Raw genomic sequence first — 24,715 nt, 5'->3', positions numbered from 1 at the left:
TGTGGGGGCAGACACTGCGGTACCTGTAACATCATATCTCCACATCCATCAATAACAGTCAATGGACAGCGAGCCAAGGCAGTGTCTGGTACATGTGTCAGCTACAATGTTGTATACCTCTTCAGTTGCCAACTTTGTAACATGTGTTATGTAGGAAGAACGGTGCAGCCCCTCAGGGCACGAGTAAACGAACATCGCGCCCATTACTACAAACTCATTTCGGACAATACGTTTGTCCCTGAAGAAAACGACGACGGATTCAGCTTGGGTAAACACCTTGTAGAAGTTCATAACATGAAACAACGTGACAATTTCAACCAGGCTTATAAAGTGTCAATTCTCAGTAATAGTAGCCCAAGAACTCTAGAAGTGGATGAACACCGTTATATTCAGAAACTAAGAACTATACGTCCATTGGGGCTCAATGCCATGGACCCGTTTGGGATTCCATTATTGGATTTATCTTAAATGTTTTCTATTGCATTGGGGCACAAGAGTTATGTTTTAAAAAAATATTCATATCGTTTTTAGTTGTGTCATTTTATTTCCAATGTTACACTTTGTAGGAACTGATATTAACCGAGTTTCTGATTCAGGATGTTACTGAAGATAGTAATGAAAATGTTTTAACACCTCAGTACTGTGTTTTACTACAGCTCAACCTGCTCAGTCTGACTATTTGGGAATTTAAACTCTTGATAGTTATCCTCGTTACAAAACGCATAATTATCCTATTAGTGACCGCGTGAAGATATCCCAAATGTGATATCAGCATGTTTTAATATATGATATCACTATCAGTATGTCTAATGGCTGCTTTCATGGTTTTTAGCCACAAACGTTTCACTTTATTGATTTCCGGCACACGAAATGACCTGTATTACAGGTTGTTGGTGGTTTATCTTGTTTAAGAAGTATTCATAGTTATTAGTTTTATAACTTTGTTTGTATTGCAATCGTTTTTCTCAATTAGTACGTAAATTGTACATTGTTGTTCCCCAGTTTTCTGATGTAATCGTTCTATTCAAGCGTAAAAACAGTCAACTGAATTTATTATTTGTGAACCCTCCATTGCATCAAGTCGCAGCTGGCCATAAAATGATTATTAGCCAAAAATATATAGGTATTATCTTTTTCATACTCGATTCATGAGATTCTAATTTCGATTATGACACTATGTTATTCTTGGAATTCATTTGAGATCACATGTCAGAAGAAGAAGCGGCAGGAAGCAAAGAAGAAGAAAAAGAAAAGCCAAAGGAGCTCCTGTGGCGTGCCTTATGCCAACAGCCAACCAACTGCTCACGACATCATTGAACCTGGTGGGCAGCCCACTGAAAACATTGTCGAGAAAGACGTGCCATCAGACCTTTACCCGCCTCAAAAGGACCGCCTGGCGAAGACGGAATGCAGCAACTGTTCTGAGCTCAGGACGGCAGTGACTGTGTTGCAGGAAAGCATCTGCACCATTAAAGAAGAGATGCTGCAGCAAAAGGCACTATCTGATCTGATTGTATCATCCCCAACAATCTCAGATAAAAACATGGACCGTATCGTCAAAAGCAAGGTTAGCCCACTGGAGGACAAAGTGAGACAACTTAGGGTTGACCTCAATTTGCTCAGGGATACAGTTGACGAACAAAATAGAACCCTCGAGATCATAGCCAACAGAGAGATTCAATCACTACAGGAAGTTAGAGCAGAGGTCGCAGACAGCGTCAAAACGTCCGAAAAAGCGAGTAACACCTCCAAGAGGCGATTTGAAGATCTAGAGCTCGAGCAAGATAAACTGAAGAAAGCTCTTAGAAGCACGGTAAGTTCTGCTAAGAATGAAACGATCGCCTCAATCGATTCGCTTAGGAACGAGTTCAACAACGCTTTTCAGTCACTTGACACTGTAAGCTCATCTAACAGGACAAGAATTGAGGCCCTTGAGACTAACCATGAGAATGTAGCAATTGTCCTTGCAAATGACGTACAGCCCGTTGTAACGCATATAAGCAAACCTGACACTGCTACCCGGGACGTTCAAAGGAATGGTCCGAATGCAACAGGAACCCCTACCTGGGCCTCAATATCGGCAGCTAACAGCGGAAATCCGTTTACAAAAGCAGACAAACGTAACAACAAAAACCACCGTGAGAGAAAACCGAGCCAAAGTGAGCGGCTACAGAACGGCAGCAGAGGCAATAAACGCACCAACTCACCCACTGGTGGGGGACAAGACGGGTCTCAAAATGGTAGCCGCATGACAACTGTCTTGAACGAACAAGCTCAAGAAGAGCGCCTAGACAATTCTCTAAATGATAGCCGCATGCCTCATCGGCGTGAAGATCATGTACCATCCTCAACTTCACAATCTCGGGAAGTCGGACCAGGCACAGGAACTGGAACCAGGAACTCTCATATCTATCGTAGGCACACGGTACTTCTCATACACGATAGTAACTTTGACAAGTTCAATCCACGTAGTTTCAGTTCTCAATTCAATGTGCACCAATTCGGGGCATCAAGTCTCGAAAACCTAGCAAAGAAACGAAAACAGCTCAACGAGAAGCTGAATAAGCTACGACCAGACTGTATTTACGTTCACCTGGGTATCAACGACCTTACGAAGAGGAAATGTATCCCATCTGGAGCTATCCACGAACTCGCAGAGTATCTCCTGGAGACCTGCAAAGCTCAGATATGTTTCTCCCTTTTCATTCCAACCTCTAATGACAAGAAAATGAACGAGCGAATCGTGTACCGCTCGTACACGCATATTCACGTTTGCTAACGACCGGGTTGGCAACCAGAACAGTTATTCTATCAACACTGGATTTACCCTAAAAGACAGTGGTGAAAAAATGCTCTACGTCAGCCTTCGTGAAGGACTTAAGAAGACGATGCGCATTCCTCACCAGAGCCACGATGGAAATCCTCGTCAAAAACGCAGCTCGAACCGTTTCAAAGATGAGTAAAAACCGGGACACACTCAATTGCCTTAGGCTGATGAGCTGTATGCACGGCGATTCATAAACACCTAGGAGCTGGAGCTGTTAGAGTCCACGTACCAGATTGTGACGACATACTCATCGTCAAGCTAAGAGCCAAATACTTTAATCTTGACAAGGACCTAAACCTTATCAATGTATACGACTCGCCAGCACACGGTTCGTATAAAAAACGTATACGTTCGAATACCGAGGAATACATCACTACTTGCGAACAACTTGAGGAGTGCTTATCCAGGATTCCCGACACAGAAGATGCCGCCATACTTGGGGATATGAACGCACGGACCGGTACTCTGAAAGATTTTCTTATTCCCTGCGAATCTAGGAATATACATGTCGATCTCGACCCTCCTCAATTTATAACAGCCTTGACACCAAGGAACAATCAGGACCGAACTTTGAATTCGAATGGCAAACCGTTCATTGAGCTTCTCCAAACAGCAGGGATGATAATTCTCAATGGAAGGACTATTGGAGACATTTTCGGTAGCCATACATGCATTCAACGTCACGGAGCCAGCACTGTTGATTACATCTGTGTCTCACGAGATATCCACCATCGGGTTAGGTCCTTTTATGTGGGCGATATCACACCTTACTCAGACCACAGACCGATATCAACCGCCCTCACCACAAACCATGGGGTGAATCTTCTTGATGACAACCTCTATAAAGAACGTGAACGGAAACTAGCACCAGTGCCGAAGCCCTTCAAGTGGACCAAAGACACTAGCACTGGGTTTGGTACATCAGAAAAGTTCAAGTCGGCCCAGAATGATGCCCAATTCATGCAGAAGGTCGAATCGCTCCTAGCAAATGACATCACCTGCCCCGAAGACATTCGAAAATACAATGACTCTGTGATTACAACCTACATTAACCTAGCCAGCCAGGTCACTACCCAAAAAAGTGGCCGTCTTCACACTAACAAAAACAAATGGTTCGATTGGGACTGCAGAAAGGCAAAACGTCAAGTCTGCAAGATCGAAAGAGTAAAGAACAACCCCTACATTGATCCCATGTTAGTGGAACCTACTCGTGCTAAGTTTTACCTCCGAAAAAAGGAATACAGGGCTCAAGTTCGATCCAAAAAAGGCGCATATCTCTTTCAACTGAACGAGAAAATAAACAATGGCAATGACATTAACTGGTCTGCTCTGAAAGATCTCTCGTCCTCCTGTAGAGATCCTGAGACATTCGATCTGTACGATCTATTTGCTTTTCACAAATTCTTCAACGACCTCTTCAACCAAAAGTGCAAGGATCCATCCCACCGTGAACTTCAAGCCCACAACGCAAGCAATGATGGGAGCAGCCACCCTGACCTACCAACTGAAGTGGAAAATCTTAACATGGAGTTCACTCTACAAGAGCTTGAAAAGGTGATCAACAAACTCAAAAACAACAAGAGCGTATCACTGGACCTAATATCGAACGAGATGCTCAAGAACTCCAAACTTTGCCTAAGGAAAGTTCTTCTCAAGTTGTTCAACGGCTGCCTGGAACAGGGGACTTACCCATGGAATTGTTCGATAACCACCCCTCTCCACAAGAAGGGCGACAAACAGAACCCTGACAACTACAGGGCGATAACTGTTGGAAGCTGTCTAGGGAAGCTATTTGCTTCTCTTCTCCTTGAAAGACTTATCGACTTCCGCAAAGTTATCTGCCCCGATTTCCCCCACCAACTTGGCTTCAGAGCTGGTGCACAGTGCTCGGATCACATCCTTACAATTACCACAATCATTGAGAAATACACGAAAAAGCTCAAAAAGAGAGTGTTTGCTTGTTTTGTTGGGTAACTCGGTAATCTGCCGATGCACATCTGGGGCACACCTGGGGCACACCTGGGGCACAAACTCGGGCACACCTCGGGCACACCTCGGGCACACCTGGGGCACAAAGCACACCTCGGGCACACCTCGGGCAGAACCACCTGGGGCACACCTCGGGCACACCTCGGGCACACCTCGGGCACATCTCGGGCAAAATTCGGGCATGGTAATTGGGAAACCTTGGGAAAAGAACCTGGGCACATCTCGGGCACACCTCGGGCACACCTCGGGCACACCTCGGGCAGAACCACCTGGGGCACACCTGGGGCACATCTCAGGCACATCTCGGGCAAAACCACCTGGGGCACGGTCATTCGGGCAATATGAATTATTATTTATTACTATGATGATAGATATCATTATTTATATTACTTATATTGGTGACAGTATTAAACTATATGTATGAGCAATATAATTTTCAGGGACACAATTTTATTATTTAAAAAAATTTATTTATTAACGAGCAATTGAAAAATACGATTGATCTGTTCGTAATGTATTTAATAAATTTAATAGGTAAGCAATATTATATTATTAAAGTATCAATCGGAACATCTCATAACCATTAAAAACTATAAGTATTACTGTAACTACAAAATAAATCAGTATATCCTCTTGGGAGGGAGTGCTTCTCCTGAAGCGTGGAGTGTGCGAAGCACAGTTTGGTTCCGGTTGCAGATATCCCTGGCCACTGGTAGAAGGTTTTTAAGCGTGGGATTTATCAGCTGGAGGAGACCATGTCGGAGAGAAGGTAGGTCAATCCTCGCTGCCTCTGCTATGCAGCGCTTCCTGCCGAAAAAGGACTCAGATATCCCCTCTGCAGCGAGTGCCTCCTTCTTCGTAGCACCATTCCGGACACGTGCCAGGATCCTGTCGTACTTTGAAACTTCTCCGTCGATGGTGAAGGTGCGGCTCGAACCAGGATAATGGGCCGGAACAGGACCGGTGGGAGCTGTAGCGGGAGCTGGAACAGGAGCGGCAGCCGGAACAGGAGCAGGAACAGTAGCCGGAGCTGGTACAGTAACCGGAGCCGGAGCGGGAGCGGGAACTGGAACATGTGCTGAGGTTACCGGAACGACAGGTCGAGGGGGAGGAGGAGGAAGAACCACAGGTGCTGTAGGAGCAGCAGGGGTGTGAGGGGGAGAGGGAGACGGTCTGACGACAGGAGAGGAGTGTGTATCGCAGGGGTCTATCGTAACCACTATCTGCGTACCGTCTGGCTCGTTACTCTGTCTACTTCTGACTGTTCGGATGCAGTGGGGGCAGGTGAGGGCTGGGATAACAGGAGAGTAGGAGGATCGTGGACACACTGTGTTGATGTGACCTCGTGCGCCACAATGACTGCAAGTTGGGGGAGGAATAGGTCGGGATAGTCGAAGTCCGGATCGTGTAGGCATGATGATTAGTAGTAGATATGTTGTGGTAGTAGAACGAAAACTGGAATGAGGAACCTATGTGATAACAACCTTTATACCCGAGGGTTTTGGGATCAGAGCTTGTTAATTCACGGTTCGGATCGCATTGATCGCATGGATCGCATGGCCCAACAAGATGGTAGCCATAACACGATAACATGGATCACGTGGTGAGTATTCGCAGCCCCTCTCACGTGACGCTATGGCAAGAAATCAAAATGCCTTCGCCTCATCGACTGTTCGGTGGTAATCGGAATGTTTGATCTAGTTATGTGACGCGATAAGAAGAACAACAAAGTCTTGCGATCGTGACAAATATAAGGTACTCTTCTGTGACGTCCCAGCAAGCAGTCAAAATTCGTCTAATCAAGCAACACGTCGCTCCTGGGACCATCATCCTTACCGACAAGTGGAAGGGGTACAACGCCCTCCGACACCACGGCTACACCCACTTGGTCGTAAACCACAGCAGAGGCTTCGTCGACCCCGTCACCGGTGTTCATACGAATACATGTGAGGGCATGTGGTTTCACGCCAAGAGGCACATGCTACGAGGACACGGCAGGACGCGAAGAGACTCCTCAGCCCTCTACATCGCCCTCGCTGAATTCATCTGGCTGAGAAGGAACCACCTGACCCGCTCCGGCCCTTCCGTCAGAAGATATTTTAACCAGGAGCTCCCGCAGTTGATGCGTAGAATTTTTGATTAGAATGTGTTTAATAGTTTTGTAAATATACCGATTGATTATGTAATATATTGCTTACAGTTTAATGAAATTATCATGTAAAGTTATGGACAGTTCAATCGTGTTTTTCACTTGTTCGTTAATAAATAGATATTAGATATGTGTCTCTGAAAATTATATTGCTCATATATATTATATTGCGATAGTATAATACTAGTATAATACTATCGCAAATATAAGTAGGTAATAAATGATATCATTGAGGTTAGTAGCCCAGCCATAATTCATTGCCCGAATGACCGTGCCCCAGGTGGTTTTGCCCGAGATGTGCCCGAGATGTGCCCCAGGTGTGCCTGAGATGTGCCCCAGGTGTGCCCCAGGTGGTTCTGCCCGAGGTGTGCCCGAGATGTGCCCGAGATGTGCCCAGGTTCTTTTCCCAAGGTTTCCCAATTACCATGCCCGAATTTTGCCCGAGATGTGCCCGAGGTGTGCCCGAGGTGTGCCCCAGGTGGTTCTGCCCGAGGTGTGCCCGAGGTGTGCTTTGTGCCCCAGGTGTGCCCGAGGTGTGCCCGAGGTGTGCCCGAGTTTGTGCCCCAGGTGTGCCCGAGGTGTGCCCCAGATGTGCATCGGCAGATTACCGAGTTACCGCATATCTGTCGATCTTTGGAAGCGCATGTGTGTTACTACTTTTTGACACACATGCGCTTCCATACTACGTAAGTCGAAACAATTTTTCAACAGAAATTCGTCAGGAGATTGACTGTCATTTTGGTAATGAACATTTTGGGAATATACATGATAACAATAATTTAAAATTTTATTCGGATGATGATTAATCACTCTACACTCGACTGTCACGTGACTTTTTAAACACGTTCTTTATGCTGGCCCTGAATGGCTATTCCAACCCTAACCCTAACTCAATGTTTAACAAAAGCGGCTTTTACTATTACTAATTCGCTCGCCCAAAAATTTCACGTGACTTTGGTTTTTAAGGTTTTGCAGCCGTACAAAACGGTTTTACATAAACCCTAATCCCAACCGTAATCCCAACCATAACCCCGAAGCTTACCATAACCCTTGGCCTTAGGCTTACCACAACCCTAACCCGACTAACCCGGGCCCTAAACTATCAAATTCGTATTTTACTAGCCTGTCACGTGACCAAAACGGTTTTTTGCCCATAACTCTCCAGGGAAGCATTTAATTAACCCTACGTCATGGGGGTGATTCGGAATCGGCGTCCAAAAATACACCGATCTAGATCATTTTCATGCCCAAAGGGCCTTTTCACAAGAATTTTCTTAAAATTTGGGCGAGCGATTTAGTAGGAGCGAACAAACGCATATGTTAAAACCCTGACCCTAATGAGAAATTATAGCAATTTCCTTGTATTTCCTTGTATACGGTCATATCACGTGATCGAGACAATTATTCGCCAATATGCAATATCTCGTCAGGGGAGCATTTTAACCCTGTGTCATGAGTTGTAGCGCGATGCGTTACTGGGCCGCGCCGCGCACTCAATTATACGTCTATTCACTATTCTCGCAACCAACCTTGCTAGATCGGCGAATTAATGCGTTACTGGGCCTCGCCGAGCTGCGATGAATTTACATTGTCAATTAATGTCATGAGGGGTGATTTGCAATCAGCGTCCGAAAATACATCGATCTAAGCTAGTTGGTTTCAACTGTCGGGGTCTCTTTTAGAATAATCTCGAAAATCGACTGTAAAGTGATTAAGCACGCTCGGTTTTATTATTTAAAGTTCCTTACTCGATCACTTAAAGTTAAGTCAATATAAATAAAAACTTATATTTATAGTATACAGCGAGCATGCTAGATCACTCTATGCTATACTATACAGTCGATCTTCGAGATTGTTCTAAAAGGGCCCCCGATGGTTGTAACCAACTTCAATCGCGATAGATGTATTTTCGGACGCTGATTCTGAATCACCCCCATGACATAGGGTTAAAATGCTTTACTGCATCCTGACGAGATATTGGCGAAAAACTGTATTGATCACGTGATATGACCGACCGTATAAGGAAGTTAGTCTAATTTCTCGTTAGAATTAAGATTTCAGCATATGTTTTTGTTAAAGATTGGGTTAGGGTTAGGGTTGGGATCAGATATGATTAGACGGTTAGAATTTCGAAAATTCGTTCAGAACCAGCTCGAGAACGGCTTAAAAAAGTCACGTGACAGTCGAGTGTAGAGTGATTAATCATCATCCAATTCCAATATACAGCAAATTGAAGAAACAGCAGATCATGGATCAAGCCACATTATAATTATATCAGCCTCGCGAAGTTTAATCAAATCTGTAAACGTACATTTAACATTTGACTGTAAGTTATAATGACTGTAAGTTATAAGTGTAAGATGTATATACAATATAATAACTTATAAATTGTAAATGTACACGCATTAATATAAACCAATTTGGCCGCCATATAAAGCAATAAACTGAAATTACAAATGAAACGTGTGAATTCAAACGCCTAGGACTCTATTATTTATTATCCAACGTGAAAATATATTGAGCGCATTATTAAAAATTTGTAATTGAATCAGCGTCCAAAAATACACCGATTTAGATCAATTTCATACCCAAAGGGCCTTTCCACAAGAATTTTTAATAAATTTGGGCGAGTGATTTAATAGAGAGCGACATTTTCGTGCGCGGCAAATAAGTTTTAGATTTTAGAATTCAAATGATCATACTCATAGCCAGAGTTGACCATTGTTAATGGTTTGGCCCGGCGCGCAGGGCTACTTCGTAGCATTTGCCATAATATTTTGAGAAGAAAGCGGCGCGCGCTACTTCGAAGAAATTTATATGTTATACTTGGAGGACTTCGCCGCTTCGACGCGCCGCGCAAACTAGCATTCTTGCTTCGCATCGACGATCGTTGCTCTGCTTCGCAGAGCAACGATCTCGACGGATTGACATCGTCAATCAAATGTTATACGAGTAACATCCCTTATTGATTGACAATGTCAACCCTTCCAGATCTTTGATCTGTAAAACGAAGCAATAATGCTAGTTTGCGCGGCGCGTCGAAGCGGCAAAGTCCTCCAACATCCGCCAAAGCCAAAGTTATGCCTATTTTAAAACAACAATTTTAGACAAATTTTACGTGTAAATTATTCATTTTTCGTTCATTGATTGCTCATAATTTGTATCACGATGTTTCACATAGCCATGTGTACGGTGTACGAGAAGGGGCCTTACGAAGAAAATATATGCTTTTAAAAAAAATATATACTTTTTCAAAAAAACATATATACTTTTTTTAAAAACATATATACTTTTTCAATAAAAAACATATGTTTTTTGGAACGTATATATTTGCGGAAAAACATATATTTTTCGTAAGGCCCCTTCTCGAACATGGCGTGTACAAGAAGGTACTGCCTTGCAAGGCACCTTCTCGTACATGTGATGTTCGAGAAGAGGCCTTACGAAAAATATTGTATCACGTGGTGACCCCCACGGTCGCTTCACGGTCGCTTCACGGTCGCTTCACGGTCGCTTCACGGTCGCTTCACGGTCGCTTCACTGTAGCGTCCTCGACGCTACAGGGGAAGCCGCGCACTTCGTGCGCGGCGGGTCATACAACGTATGACAAGAAAAATATACGTTTTTCCGCAGATGTTTAGGTAGTTAAACACCTCTACTACCTGTGGATGGGTTACAGCTACCTAGTAGAGAGTATAGATGCAACATATTGCTTTAGCTTAGAGCTATTCTCAATCTAACTAACTGTGAATTCTTGCAAATTGTTACAGCTATGGCGAGGTTTTCCCTCCTCTTCTTTCCTCTGTCTCCCTGTATGGATCTCACTGTGGTCCTTAGCAGCTCAAATCGCAATCTTTTTCTAAAATAGGAGACTCAAGACTGAGTCTGAGTAGTGCTGTCCGGTTGTTCTTTCCATTTTTAATTACAAATTAAGTCTTACTGGGCCGCGCTCAGCCTGTCATGTGTCATTCCGCCAAATCTTTATTCGTTAATGAACATAATAGCCTGGGGTCCTCAGGTAAATTAAGTCCATTTACGCTGCGCAGTGCCGCTAATGAAAATATTCGTTTTCGAAATTGCTCTTTCCATACATCACGATGTTAAATTAAGCATAAGGAGGGTTATTAAGAAAGATTTGTTTTCAATTCCGTATAAAAGACCTTGCTATCCAATGCGCGCTCTGTATCAGGTATGGCAACACGTTATTTGACCTATGTTATAGTTCCATTGTGCGCGGCTCGCACGAAAAGGTGCAGATCAAAATAAAATTGTCGGTATTTGATAACATTTAACGGGTGATACTCGTATAATATTTGTTCCATATATTCGTCGACGAGTCCAACTCGCCGCGTGTCCTGGTAGGTTTAGTTGTAAGCCGGGGGGTGCCACGTCCGTCTATGTCCGCTTGTCTCATAGATCAAATCAAATCAAATCAAATCAAAATATAATGACACAAACATCATCACACATCATCAAAAATATATCTACTAAAGTTTTAAAAATATCTTAAATCTATTGGCCTAAACAACCAAGATAAAATGAATCTAATTTACATACTTTCCACTACTACCTGCCTAGGTCGATCCAGATGAAATCTGGAACGAGTTTCGTGTCAACGCTTCTCTCCATTTATCCCTATCACACATGAGTAAACGCAGCTGGTCAGGTTCCATTCCAGTGTCTTCAAGTAGGACGTCTGGGAAGGTCTTATGTGGTCGTCCTCGATAACGCTGGCCATAGGATGGTTGCCAGAAAAGGAGTTGTTGAGCAGGTTGGTCCTGTAGACGGTAGACATGTCCTGCAAAACGAAGTCTTCGTGTCTTTATAGTATCTGTCACCGATGGAATCTTTCCGTAAAGAACGGAGTTAGGTGTATGTGATTTCCATGAGATACCAAAGACCCTTCGTAGCATTCTAGTATAAACACCGTCTAGTGCTCTGCTATCAGCCTTTTTAAGAGTCCAGGTTTCTGCACCATACAGCAGAACAGGTTCTACTGCAGTTCGAAAAATCTTAGTCTTGATCTTCCTGGACATATTAGATTTCCAAAAAGCATCTAGACTCTGTAAAGCTTTCCATGCGAGGCCTTTCCTGACATTGATGTCTCTGCTTGTTGAGGCTATAAAGGATCCTAGGTATTTAAAGTCATGAACTTCTTCTAAAGGGTTGCCGTTAATAAAGACTCTATCGTCTGAGTTGACAGGTCGCGGGATGTTATAGGACATGTATTTGGTCTTTCCGATGTTAATAAGGAGACCATAACAGGCTGCTATGTCAGAGATGCTTTGGCAAAGGCGGCCATTTTCGCTGAAGCTGTCAGTAATTGTTGCTAGGTCATCGGCGAAGTCCAAATCAGCAATGTAGTTACTTCCAACTTTAAATCCATCACGTGGCCCTATTGCTAGTCTTAGTATGAAATCCAGGACGATGATAAAAATGAGAGGTGCAAGAACATCGCCCTGGAGAATTCCGAGGTTGGTAAGGAATTCTAAGGTTATACCTTCAGGGGTCATGATTTTAGCCTTGGTGTTGATGTAGAGTGACATAATGGCTTTTATGATTTTTTTAGGAAAGCCGTAGGAAGCCAGGATGTCGGGAAGATGCGATCTGAAGATGCAGTCAAAGGCCTTTGAGAAGTCAATAAAGGAGATGACACAAGGAAGCTGGAAGTTCACAACCTCTTCGATGATACGTCTAAGAGCCAAAATCTGTTCACGAGTCCCTCTTCCAGGCCGGAAACCATTCTGGTTGTATCGGAGGCGAGGTTCTATGTGGCTCCTGATTCGGTTTAGAAGCAGCCTGTTGTAGATTTTCGTGCCAACAGGGAGGATGGAGATGCCTCTGCTATTTTCTGGACAGAACTTTTTAGCTCCTTTGGGTATAGGAAGAATGGCAGTGACAAGAAGCTCTTCCGGGGCTTTACCAGTAGCTAGCATGTTGTTGAACAGAGATAGTAAAGTAGTGTCCAAGTCAACACACTTGTACAGCAGAGAAGGAATTCCGTCATGACCGTACGTGTCCTTTGTCTGCTTGAGAGCTGTAGATAGTTCATCTGCTGAGAACGGTGACGTTTCAATTGGGAGTTCTGGCTTTTGGACTTCAAAGCTACCCATTCTGATGTTGTCAGCAGGATTGTAAAGCAGTTTGCTGTAGTGGTCAGTCCACGCCTTTGCTCGATCTGCCTTGTTTCTATATCCAGGTAATGGAGACATAGATTTAGGCTTACGATTGGTAAGGTCATTTATAAGCTTCCATGCAATACCAGAGCTGTTTGATTTCGTCTGCCATGCTGCATACCCTGAGTGGTTTGCGGGTTGCGGAATAAACAGCTGATCTACTTGATCAATTGTCTTATTAACAAACGCTTCTTGTATGCTGGTTTCGACCTTCCTGACTTCAAGGGTGGCATCACGGAGGGCTTTAGTAGCAGCTCGTGTCTTTCTTTTGTGACTATCTTTCAACGCAGCATCTCGTGCCTTGACAGCAGTCCGGTACTCAGGATTAGATGAAATCTGAGCAGTTAGACTAGTCTTCTTCCTTTTGGGAAGTACTTTCTCTGCTGTGTCATTAATAGCACTTATCATGTTGGTGTATGCATGCTGGTTGTGTTGGACGAGGTCATCAGTCTCGTTCTCTTCATCCATTAAGGCAGTGAACCTGTTCTGGAGCTGGAGTTGGAAGGCTGTTGAAGTTGCAGTGTTACTTTTTAACTCCTCCCAGTCATACTTGATTACCTTAGGTCGGACGATGTTGGTCCTTATTGACAGCTTGATAGTCGCTGTGACAATCCGATGGTCAGATTGAACCGAGGGATTAATGTATGACTCACAGTTTTTAAGTGAATTCTGCCATTTTGAGCGAATGAGGATGTGGTCATTCTGATGCAGTTGACCATTTGGTGCTGTCCAAGTCACCTTTTTAGAATGCTTTTTGTTAAACTTTAGCGCACCGATGGTGAACGCGTTTTCTTGGGCAAAATCAAGAAGATGCTGTCCGTTTCGGTTTGTACATTCATAAAATGCGTTGGTGTTGCAGGTGTCTTTTCCAAGGTGAGCATTCAGGTCGCCAGCTATAGCTACTACGTCATGAGGTGGAAAAGATCGGACACAAGAAGTTAACTCTGCATAGAACTGTTCAACTTCAAGGTCTGTAGACACATTAGTAGGTGAATGACAAGTAATTAAGTGTGTGCAAACTTCACCGGTAAAAGAAACAGACATTATCCTGTCTGAAAAGACGTTATGGTCGATGTAGCAGCGTTGGGCCCAAGGGGAAAGGAGGAAGCCAAGTCCGAGGAGTGTTCTACTTTTAGGGGGAGGAGATGCTAGGAGGAACTTGTAGCCAATATGGTCTCACCCTCTCCGGAAGAAAAGAACTGTGGACTTTCTTCATTTTACTGCTACTTTTACTGTATCTACTGTTTGATACCAAATTAAGACCAGATCTGCTCATACTGAACAAACCAGCTCCGTAATTGGCCAAACCACTTATCATTTTAAAAGATTCAATGAGGTCCCCACGTATTCGCCGCTCTGCCAGCGTTGTCAAATTGAGGATTTCCAGTCGACGACTGTATGGAAGAGTACCCACCTCGTCAATCAGACGGGTAAATCAAAAAGGACCGGACAGGACAGGACAGGACATAGGCGGACATAGGTGGACATAGGCGGACATAGGCGGACATAGGCGGACATTGGCGGTCAAAAGTGGACATTAGCGGACAAAAATGGACAACTAAATGAGCTAAATTTTGATAAATTTTGCTAAATTTTGCTAAATTTTGATAAATTTTGTTAAATTTTGTAATGAGGCAGGGTGATACTTTTCCAAAAAAGTCATATTTTATGTAGTTCACCCTTTAAAGTATAGATCCTGTTTTAAAGGTATTTTCAGGTGCGAAGTGAGGTATCAAGGACTGTTGTACTTGGACACAAGATCTAGAAATACATTGTCATACGTTGTATGATCCGCCGCGCACGAAGTGCGCGGCTCCCCCTGTATCGTCGACCGTGGGGGTCACCACGTGATACAAGAAATACATGCGCTACATCGGAATCACGTGATGTACAAACACATGGAGCGGTTCTGCGCTTGACAGGGCTGTTCATGTTGGCAAGCAGCCACTGTCTGGACTCTGGAACAGTGATAATCACCATCTATAGCTGAGTCACTGTCTAGAGTCCAGTATGTAGTCATATGACCTGGATAAGTTGATATCCCGTATCAGTTGGTTGAGCCAGAGAGGTGTGTCGAATGAACAAGCACAATGCTAGTAGAAGAGGGAATAATTTGCGAAGTTCAGGATAGGATTGGGGTATAGGGCCAAAAAGGGCCAACTTTTTTATTTAGGTTTCTAAAAGTTTAGGGATTTTAAAAACTCGGACCGAAGATTTTGTTAGTCAAATATTTTTTCGAAGTCCGCACCTACTCTTCGATATACGATTTTGGACTCAAGGGTTCCCCTTTGTAAGGGATCGTTCATGTATTACGTAATCAGCCGAGGCGGAGGGGGTTTCTTAATTCTTATGGTTGATTCCGGTTTGACAATATTTTAATTCAAAATTCCACACAATTTCACTCTGATAGAAAATTGTCAGTCTGAGCCTTTCGATACGTACCTTTCGTATCGCCTTTCCCCCTGGTAATGCGATCTTGGAAGGCAGGCCTCCCCTTTGCATCACAAGCTCGGAATCGGGAGCTCTACCTTCAGAGGTACGTATCGAGAATGGTTCGAATTTTCTAAGTCAACATTTTCTAAGTCAACATTTTTCAAATTTTTTCTAGAAACTACTTTTGTTCATGTTTCATGCTACCCTGATCATTTTGAGCCGAAAATATTGCCTCCAATTCATGTGCGAAAAATTCTCATAATTTTTGTCCGTTAATGTCCGCCAATGTCCTACCGTCTGAGTCCACAAAAACATGTCCGCTTGTCTCATAGAATCCTAAAAAGGACAGGACAGGACAGCACAGGACATAGGCGGACATAGGTGGACATTAGCGGACATTGGCGGTCAAAAGTGGACATTAGCGGACAAAAATGGAAAACTAAATGAGCTAAATTTTGTTAAATTTTGCTAAATTTTGTTAAATTTTGTTAAATTTTGTAATGAGGCAGGGTGATACTTTTCCAAAAAAGTCATATTTTATGTAGTTCACCCTTTAGAGTATTGATCCTGTTTTAAAGGTATTTTCAGGTGCAAAGTGAGGTATCAAGGACTGTTGTACTTGGACACAAGATCTAGAAATACATGCGCTACATCGGAATCACGTGATGTACAAACACATGGAGCGGTTCTGCGCTTGACAGGGCTGTTCATGTTGGCAAGCAGCCACTGTCTGGACTCTGGAACAGTGATAATCACCGTCTATAGCTGAGTCACTGTCTAGAGTCCAGTATGTAGTCACATGACCTTGATAAGTTGATATCCCGTATCAGTTGGTTGAACCAGAGAGGTGTGTCGAATGAACAAGCACAATGCTAGTAGAAGAGGGAATAATTTGCGAAGTTCAGGATTAAGTCAGGGGTGTAGGGGCTAAAAAGGGCCAACTTTTTTATTTAGGTTTCTAAAAGTTTAGGGATTTAAAAAACTCGGACCGAAGATTTTGTTAGTCAAATATTTTTTCGAAGTCCGCACCTACTCTTCGATATACGATTTTGGACTCAAGGGTTCCCCTTTGTAAGGGATCGTTCATGTATTACGTAATCAGCCGAGGCGGAGGGGGTTTCTTAATTCTTATGGTTGATTCCGGTTTGACAATATTTTAATTCAAAATTCCACACAATTTCACTCTGATAGAAAATTGTCAGTCTGAGCCTTTCGATACGTACCTTTCGTATCGAGAGCTCCCGATTCCGAGCTCGTGTTGCAAAGGGGAGGCCTGCCTTTCCCCCTGGTAATGCGATCTTGGAAGACAGGCCTCCCCTTTGCATCACGAGCTCGGAATCGGGAGCTCTGCCTTCAGAGGTACGTATCGAGAATGGTTCGAACTGAACATTTTCTAAGTCAACATTTTTCAAATTTTTTCTAGAAACTACTTTTGTTCATGTTTCATGCTACCCTGATCATTTTGAGCCGAAAATATTGCCTCCAATTCATGTGCGAAAAATTCTCATAATTTTTGTCCGTTAATGTCCGCCAATGTCCGTCTGAGTCCACAAAAACATGTCCGCTTGTCTCATAGAATTCTAAAAAGGACAGGACAGGACAGGACAGGACACCCCCCCCCCCCCCCCCCAAGTAAGTTGGTGGCCTTATTTTTGGGATACTCTGTATATTTTTCATAAAATGCTTATTTTATCCATATTTTAAGATTTTCAATGCTTCATGATCAATAAAAATTCAGAAAGTAGTTGAACTATGGAGAGATTTTTGTATCCATCTCATTATTGTTAATCATTTTAGGATTATAATTTATCTATACCATCAGCTATGTTTTGACCAAAAGACCATACCAGAAGAAGAAAAAGAAGACCCAAAGACTGTTTATGACTCGAAAATCACCGGTTCATTTAACTGTTGAGAAAGATCAATCTGTCCACCTACATATGTCCCCTGGAAAATCAAAGGTTTATTTAATTTACAGACTTACTTTTATAAACATTAATTTGTAAACCATTCCTCATGGGCTTTAAATCTACTATTGCCTGCAGGTAAATATTATAGTAAAACCATAAAATATCCTGTGCCCGTGTCTACTGTGCCATGCTATCACACATGTGTGTAATGTGTATAGACCTAATCCACAGCATGAGCAATAAGGATACAGTATTTGAAAATGCATCTTGGGTAGCAATTAAACATTCAAATAGTGGTAACTTTTTATTGTGCCCCAAAAAGAACAAATTACGTTTTAAAAGCTGCACCATCTAAACCTCATATTTACACTAGATAAGAACATCAAGTCCTAAGAGAGCAGCCAACAAGAGGTCCTCCTCGCCGGCTAAAGAAAAGCCTTGGATACCAGCGCCATGTAAAACGAGTAAGAACAAGTACACATGGGCGGTGAGTACCTACTGTCTGTATGAGTTGTTGCTTTTGTTAACGTCCTGGCAAGGGCTGTATTTTTGTAAATTTTGTAACAATACAATTCCTTTTGTATATATTTGTATATATGCTATATTATTTGGAATGTTAAGGTTGGGAATCCGGATGTATGACCAATTATTTCTATAACTGTATCCTCCAACAATGTGTCAAGGTACTTCAACCATTTATAAGTATATCAAAATTTGGACCACTGAGTGTACAATATGTTTTAATTTTATATACTATTAAAACCATTTATTAAATATGATTTGCAACATTATATGATTTATTTATGTTCGAATTGCTGATAACATCCATGATCCAATACAAACTTGACAAAAGTGAAGAAAGATTGTGAGGTGTTACTGATATTTGTCGAGAACGGGTTCTAACAATATTTTCAGCTTAACAGGTAAGTGCACAAAACTCAAAAGATTAAATTAACGAAACATGTGTAACGAAAAATCAACTTGTTAAATTCAACATAAATTCAACAATCACACCCACAACCCATCAGTCATTCTCATCTCCACACCTTTAGGGGAGCAAGGCAAAGTTGGATATAACGTCACCATTGATTGCACCAAATGAGTCCCATGCTAGTAGTATCATAATACAAGTTGATTCTGACGCTGGTCTTGAAGTAAGTTGTGTTCCCTAAATATTTAAATCCTACATAGCTCTGCTGAAATGTTTTGGTCTTAGCTTGTCTTTCCTCTACCTTCTTCAAAATCATACCGAGTGTAATACATTTCAAGTTTGACAATGATTTTTAAATTCATGTAACATGTATGATTTCCTTTGCTACACTTCGCATTATATGCTGTTAGACTAAATTTTATTTTGCCTTAAAAATGACCGAAAATTTGTGGTCACTAGCCAGGTCTAAATTTGTATGTTTCTTAAATAAGAGATGATCAAGTAGAATCGATCAATTTGATCATCACACCTCTTTTTATGAAGGCACTTCTTCTCCAGCTAGATCTTAATTTTTATTTTAGATGGAACTTAGTCTCAACTCTCATTCCTGGCCCTGTTTCATCTGCACTTCATTCTCTTCATTTCATCTGAATCCGCTTTAAACATGATGATTTACTGAACTTTAGAGAAAAATTTTAGAAAAACTTGTTTAGGAGCCTACTTTACTGGACAAAACAGATAACTACAGAGACAGGGTACATGATCTCACTGCAGCTGAAGTAGACCTCTTTAAAACAAAGGTTTGTTATTTTACTTGGTTACAGCTTAATCATGTTAAACTCGTCCACCCCCTGTCCCTCCCTACAGATAACTGCCTTACCGTTGCAGAGGCACATATTAGGTGCGATGGGTGCGGGATCGCACAATTTACCGTTTTCCGCACATTTCCGCATAATTTATTGTTTTCCGCACATTCCCGCACATTTTGTAATTTTTTGAATATTTCCGCATAATCTAGAATTTTCCGCGTAATTTCGCATAATTTTGAAATTTTCGCGTTAAGATTTTCGAGTGTAAAAACCAAAATATTTTAAAAGTCGGGCTCTTTTAGGACCGTGACTCAGGCCCTTTCGGGACCGTGACCCAGGCCCTTTCGGGACCCTGACCCAGGCCCTTTCGGGACCCTGACCCAGGCCCTTTCGGGACCGTGACCCAGGCCCTTTTGGAACTCATACCTAGGCCACGTGACCCAGTTACCACGTGATCCAGGCCCTTTCGGGACCCTGACCCAGGTCCTTTCGGGACCCTGACCCATGCCCTTTTGGGACCCTGACTCAGGCCCTTTCGGGACCGTGACCCAGGCCCTTTCGGGACCCTGACCCAGGCCCTTTCGGGACCCTGACCCAGGCCCTTTCGGGACCGTGACCCAGGCCCTTTTGGAACTCATACCTAGGCCACGTGACCCAGTTACCACGTGACCCAGGCCCTTTCGGGACCCTGACCCAGGCCCTTTTGGAACTCATACCTAGGCCACGTGACCCAGTTACCACGTGACCCAGGCCCTTTCGGGACCCTGACCCAGGCCCTTTCGGGACCCTGACCCATGCCCTTTTGGGACCCTGACTCAGGCCCTTTCGGGACCGTGACCCAGGCCCTTTCGGGACCCTGACCCAGGCCCTTTCGGGACCCTGACCCAGGCCCTTTCGGGACCGTGACCCAGGCCCTTTTGGAACTCATACCTAGGCCACGTGACCCAGTTACCACGTGACCCAGGCCCTTTCGGGACCCTGACCCAGGCCCTTTTGGAACTCATACCTAGGCCACGTGACCCAGTTACCACGTGACCCAGGCCCTTTCGGGACCCTGACCCAGGCCCTTTCGGGACCGTGACCCAGGCCCTTTTGGAACTCATACCTAGGCCACGTGACCCAGGCCCTTTCGGGACCCTGACCCAGGCCCTTTCGGGACCCTGACCCAGGCCCTTTCGGGACCGTGACCAAGGCCCTTTTGGAACTCATACCTAGGCCACGTGACCCAGTTACCACGTGACCCAGGCCCTTTCGGGACCCTGACCCAGGCCCTTTTGGAACTCATACCTAGGCCACGTGACCCAGTTACCACGTGACCCAGGCCCTTTCGGGACCCTGACCCAGGCCCTTTTGGAACTCATGCCTAGGCCACGTGACCCGGTTACCACGTTACCCAGGCCTTTTCGGGACCGTGACCCAGGCCCTTTCGGGACCGTTACCCAGGCCCTTTCGGGACCGTGACCCAGGCCGTTATGGAACCCTCGTCGTTACCGTACTTCGATTATAGTGTATCAGTTATCATTCGTAACTTCACCACATCATCTGATTACTCTATATCACATCACAACGTCATGGACCGTTTCCTAAAGAAACGAACAACGTCATGGACCGTTTCCTAAAGAGACGAACAGCTACAGACAGTGACCCATCATCAAGCTCACCACACAAGAAACAGAAGATACCTGCATGGGATCTGATCGACGTCTTCAAATAACTGTCTCCTGATCTCTACCAGATCAAGTCACTGTTCTCAGATAACTGAATCTCAATATTAGGTTCAATCATGGTCTTAGTAAAGAACTACACCCTCAGTAACACATAAACAGACCTATTTTTGATAAGAGCGGCGGTTATACGTTTAGAATTTCCAAAGTCCTTGAGAAAATGCAAAAGAAAACCGCACAATTCCCGCACAAATTTCGAAAAAATCGCCGCACAATTGGTAAAAATTTACCGCACCTTACCGCACATTTAACCTTTATAGTCGGGTGCGGTACCGCATAATTTCGATTTTTTTTACCGCACCTAATATGTGCCTCTGTACCGTTGTGCTGTAAATAAGTTGAATTATCGTCTAAGAATTATTAGCTTCTAAGGTGACTAGTGTGACTTATTCTTTCTTAAACGAGCGATAGGACCCGTTAAAATACGCCACTGTGCTTGATCTTGCCGAAATGTTTTCACAATCTGCTAAACTTATCTGCTTTATGCTAATAATAATTGAGGAGGGGAGGGGGATGCTGTAAATTTAAGTTGCGCTCGTCATCATCTACTCTCAATTAAGGATTATTTAAAGACTAAAATTAGTCAATTTGCCTCACTAAACTGCTTCTTAAACTAATGCTATCGTTACTAATTAATATCAGTGTTATCGTTACTAATTAATATCGGTGTTATCGTTATTGATTAATTAATGGAATGATCTAATAAATAACACATTGACGTCATCAGACGGATCTGCAATATATGCGTGGGGATCTGAACGCATCGTTAACTGAAACATGGAAGAGAGAAAAGGAGATTGATATAATTCAGGAGGATTTGTTCCACACTGAGCTAGAAAATGAAAGACTTCGGAACTCCATCAAAAATTTGGCTGACACCGACATGGTGCAAAGGTTTGTTGAAATTAATATTCATACTTCTTAATATATAAGTATTATATTTAAAAAAGGCTATGTACGAATTTACCTTGATATCATAAACTGCTTGAAATTATAACTTATAAGGATTAAGGAAAAGTTTATCAAGTCACACAAGTTACATTAACCCTGAAGATTATAAACATGCGACCAATCTACCTGTTAATTAATATAACATATTGACCAGGAGATCACAGTCCAGACTACAAGAAGAACGCGAGGCTCTGTTGAAGAGACTGGTACAAGCTGAGGCTGACTCAATGACTGCTAAACGAGAACTGTCACTTCTTCACAGCAATATTCGTCAGATTAAAGCTGTTAGTACTGAAACATAACAGAATAACTTTTATTTCAGTTCTCAATCAATTAACCAGATTTCTACCTGAACCCAAGTTGTGGACCAGTTGTCGAACGCTATTTTAGTTTGGTTGAATGACGTAAATTTGAATGCATTAATGCCAAACAATATACCAGACATTTTAATACCGTTCTGCCTTTTGTTAAAAGTAAACTTTTAAACTGGAGTATATTCTTATATTGGGGCTACCGTACTGCCAGCTACTGAGTAATGTGCCTAGGGCCTAGGCTTTTAATTGTGATACTTAAGATTAATCCTGCATCTTAATTGAGAGTTAAATGCTCGTGCCCCGCGGTAAATGCTTGATCCCCATTGTCCGCACATTATGCAGCCTAACTTAGGGGTAACTATTACCGTGTACAGTGTACATCCCGGTACCTTGGTTAGTTACAATTCACAACTACAATGCAATATGTAGCCCACTTACATTCTTGTAACCTGTTTAGTGATTACTGATATGTACATTCTAATATCCAGGAGAAAGATATTTGCCGAGAAGATACCGATAAGTTGGCCAGTCAGCGCGAAGTATTACTTATTAAGTGTGCCGAGGCTGAGGACAATAACCGGGCACTTAGATCCGAGCTCAGGGAAAATCAACTTAAACTGGTATGTTATTCAATGTTTTTCTTGCTTTTGAGACCAAATTAATTATCAGTCTTTTTGATTATATTTATGAGTCAAAAAGTCACAATTTTTCAGCATATTAATTATTATATACAATTTCTCTCACACAAATTATCTAACTTTTAGGGTCTAATAGCCCTTTCTTTCTGAGAACTACTTTTGAGTTTTGACGTTCATGTCCAAAATTTCTAACTTTGCGACTTACAACTTTACCAATTTACGTTTAATATCATTTACCATATTACAGCAAGACACGGGTAAACTAAAGGAACAGCACGAGAAAGTTCTAGATCGCCTCACTCAATCGGACGCAGCCAACACAGACCTGAGATCCTCGCTGCTTGACATGGACAAACAGATATCCCAGTTATCACGCCAAGTAGCAGCCGAGAAAGAAGAGGCGGAAGCCTACAAACATCTCCAGAAAACTAGCGAGATGTCGCGCTCACGCGCAGAGGAGCAGCTCCAGACCAGCATGGGGGTGAATACTCGTCTGGAGAGGAAGATAGGGGCTTTAGAAGGGGATATCGAGTTGGAGAAGAAGGAACACGTGCATTTAAAGGGACTATATGCGGGGTACAAAGAGAAAGCGCATGCGGAAAAAGAGGCATTGAGGGAGAAGGTTCGTGCTTACCGGGAAAGGGCTCTGCGAAGTGAAGAAGCGCTTGAATCTGTATCAGCTCAACTTGAGACCAAGGTTTGTTCTTATTTCCTTTTTAAACCAAATATCAGCATGTTATTTGCTTCCAATAAGATGAAAAGATGATAAAACCACTGAAGCATTGCCGAATTAAAAGTTATGACTCGAATTTGATGTTTTGATGGCAAAGTGATAAAGCATGCCAAATTGAATAAGGGATTATCGCACTTAATTACAAAACTCTGATCGCCATGATTCGATTGACTAACATTTCAGATGGTTTAAAATACAATGACCTACTGTATACCTACTGTATCATCACTGTATCATCACAGAAATATATAAACAGGCCTAATTACAAATACTAATTGTTTTCAGAGGAACCAAATAAAAGATCAAGAAGCAAAAGAAGAAGCCTTAATAAAACGAGTGGATAATCTTACAGTCGATGAAGTAGAAATGGGAGAGGCTATTGATACTCTGAAGAGGCTTGTATATATTTAATATTTATTTGTGAACATTTACAAGTTAGAACTTTTTAACACTGTTATGAATATATTGATTCAGTAGCACTGATAATTAAGTTTCAAGATGCTACCTGTAAAATGTTATCATAAATAAAACTGCTTGTGATTATTGACGAGGGCAAAAAAACTTGACTTAAGACTTCAATTTTACATGCATTTATTTACTCAGCATAAAATATTTTGTGCTGATGATATTTTATCGCAGGAAGCTCTTTTTGGCAGAAGAACAAGCAGCTGAAATGGAAGATGAATTGAAAGTAAGTGCATTACCGGTTACTTTCTGCATACTTGAAAAGTTGTCTGTAATTAAATAAGCCCGCTGCAAGCGCTGCAGGTAACGGTTGAATTGGGACATGTCCGCAAAAACTTTTAACGACTAGCGGAATTTGTTTATTATTGTGTATAAAGTTGAATTGTCAGCTTTCAGTGTAACACAGAATGCTGGCGCGCGTGGCCCGCGCTTTTATCTTGAAAAACATTTCATTTAACTGGCAACGCAGTTTGGTCAGTCTAAGCTCATGTCGCATGTTTCTGATCATTATTCAACTTGTTTTGTGTTTCAGACGGAGAAATCAAAGTTGAAGGCTACAAAGAGCAGCTCGGATAAGGAAGTAGCCAGGCTAACGGCCAAATGTAAACAACTGAAGGTAGGTGTTTCTAACCAGCCTGTGAGTCTGCCTGTATTTTGTGAAGTGTA

General features: G+C 42.7%; 2 protein-coding genes across 2 annotated transcripts in view; one reads left to right on the top strand and one right to left on the bottom strand.

Moving 5' to 3' along the window:
* The window catches only part of LOC134821181 (outer dense fiber protein 2-like), a 109,806-nt gene that overhangs the window by 45,607 nt on the left and 39,484 nt on the right, over positions 1-24,715 (top strand). Inside the window, exons 2-12 of the mRNA XM_063831862.1 lie at positions 17,397-17,535; positions 17,858-17,971; positions 18,537-18,638; positions 19,129-19,215; positions 21,676-21,842; positions 22,054-22,183; positions 22,702-22,833; positions 23,099-23,548; positions 23,870-23,979; positions 24,224-24,275; positions 24,582-24,665. Of these exons, the coding sequence (XP_063687932.1) occupies positions 17,455-17,535; positions 17,858-17,971; positions 18,537-18,638; positions 19,129-19,215; positions 21,676-21,842; positions 22,054-22,183; positions 22,702-22,833; positions 23,099-23,548; positions 23,870-23,979; positions 24,224-24,275; positions 24,582-24,665 (1,509 nt within the window). The 5' untranslated portion in view covers positions 17,397-17,454. The remainder of the gene's footprint in view (positions 1-17,396; positions 17,536-17,857; positions 17,972-18,536; positions 18,639-19,128; positions 19,216-21,675; positions 21,843-22,053; positions 22,184-22,701; positions 22,834-23,098; positions 23,549-23,869; positions 23,980-24,223; positions 24,276-24,581; positions 24,666-24,715) is intronic.
* LOC134821413 (uncharacterized) lies at positions 5,437-6,231 on the bottom strand. The gene has a single exon (XM_063832154.1). It carries the CDS (start codon positions 6,229-6,231, stop codon positions 5,437-5,439), a length of 795 nt encoding a protein of 264 aa, XP_063688224.1.

Source organism: Bolinopsis microptera, chromosome 9 (assembly GCF_026151205.1).
Source record: "Bolinopsis microptera isolate Bmic1 chromosome 9, MBARI_Bmic_1.0, whole genome shotgun sequence".
Taxonomy (NCBI): Eukaryota; Metazoa; Ctenophora; class Tentaculata; order Lobata; family Bolinopsidae; genus Bolinopsis; species Bolinopsis microptera.
The sequence above is the reverse complement of the archived record's forward strand: the minus strand, read 5'-3'. Positions and strand labels throughout refer to the sequence as shown.

Bases quoted from the DNA above. Each gene is read 5' to 3' on its own strand.
- LOC134821413 (XM_063832154.1), bottom strand. From the start codon at position 6,231: ATGCCTACACGATCCGGACTTCGACTATCCCGACCTATTCCTCCCCCA.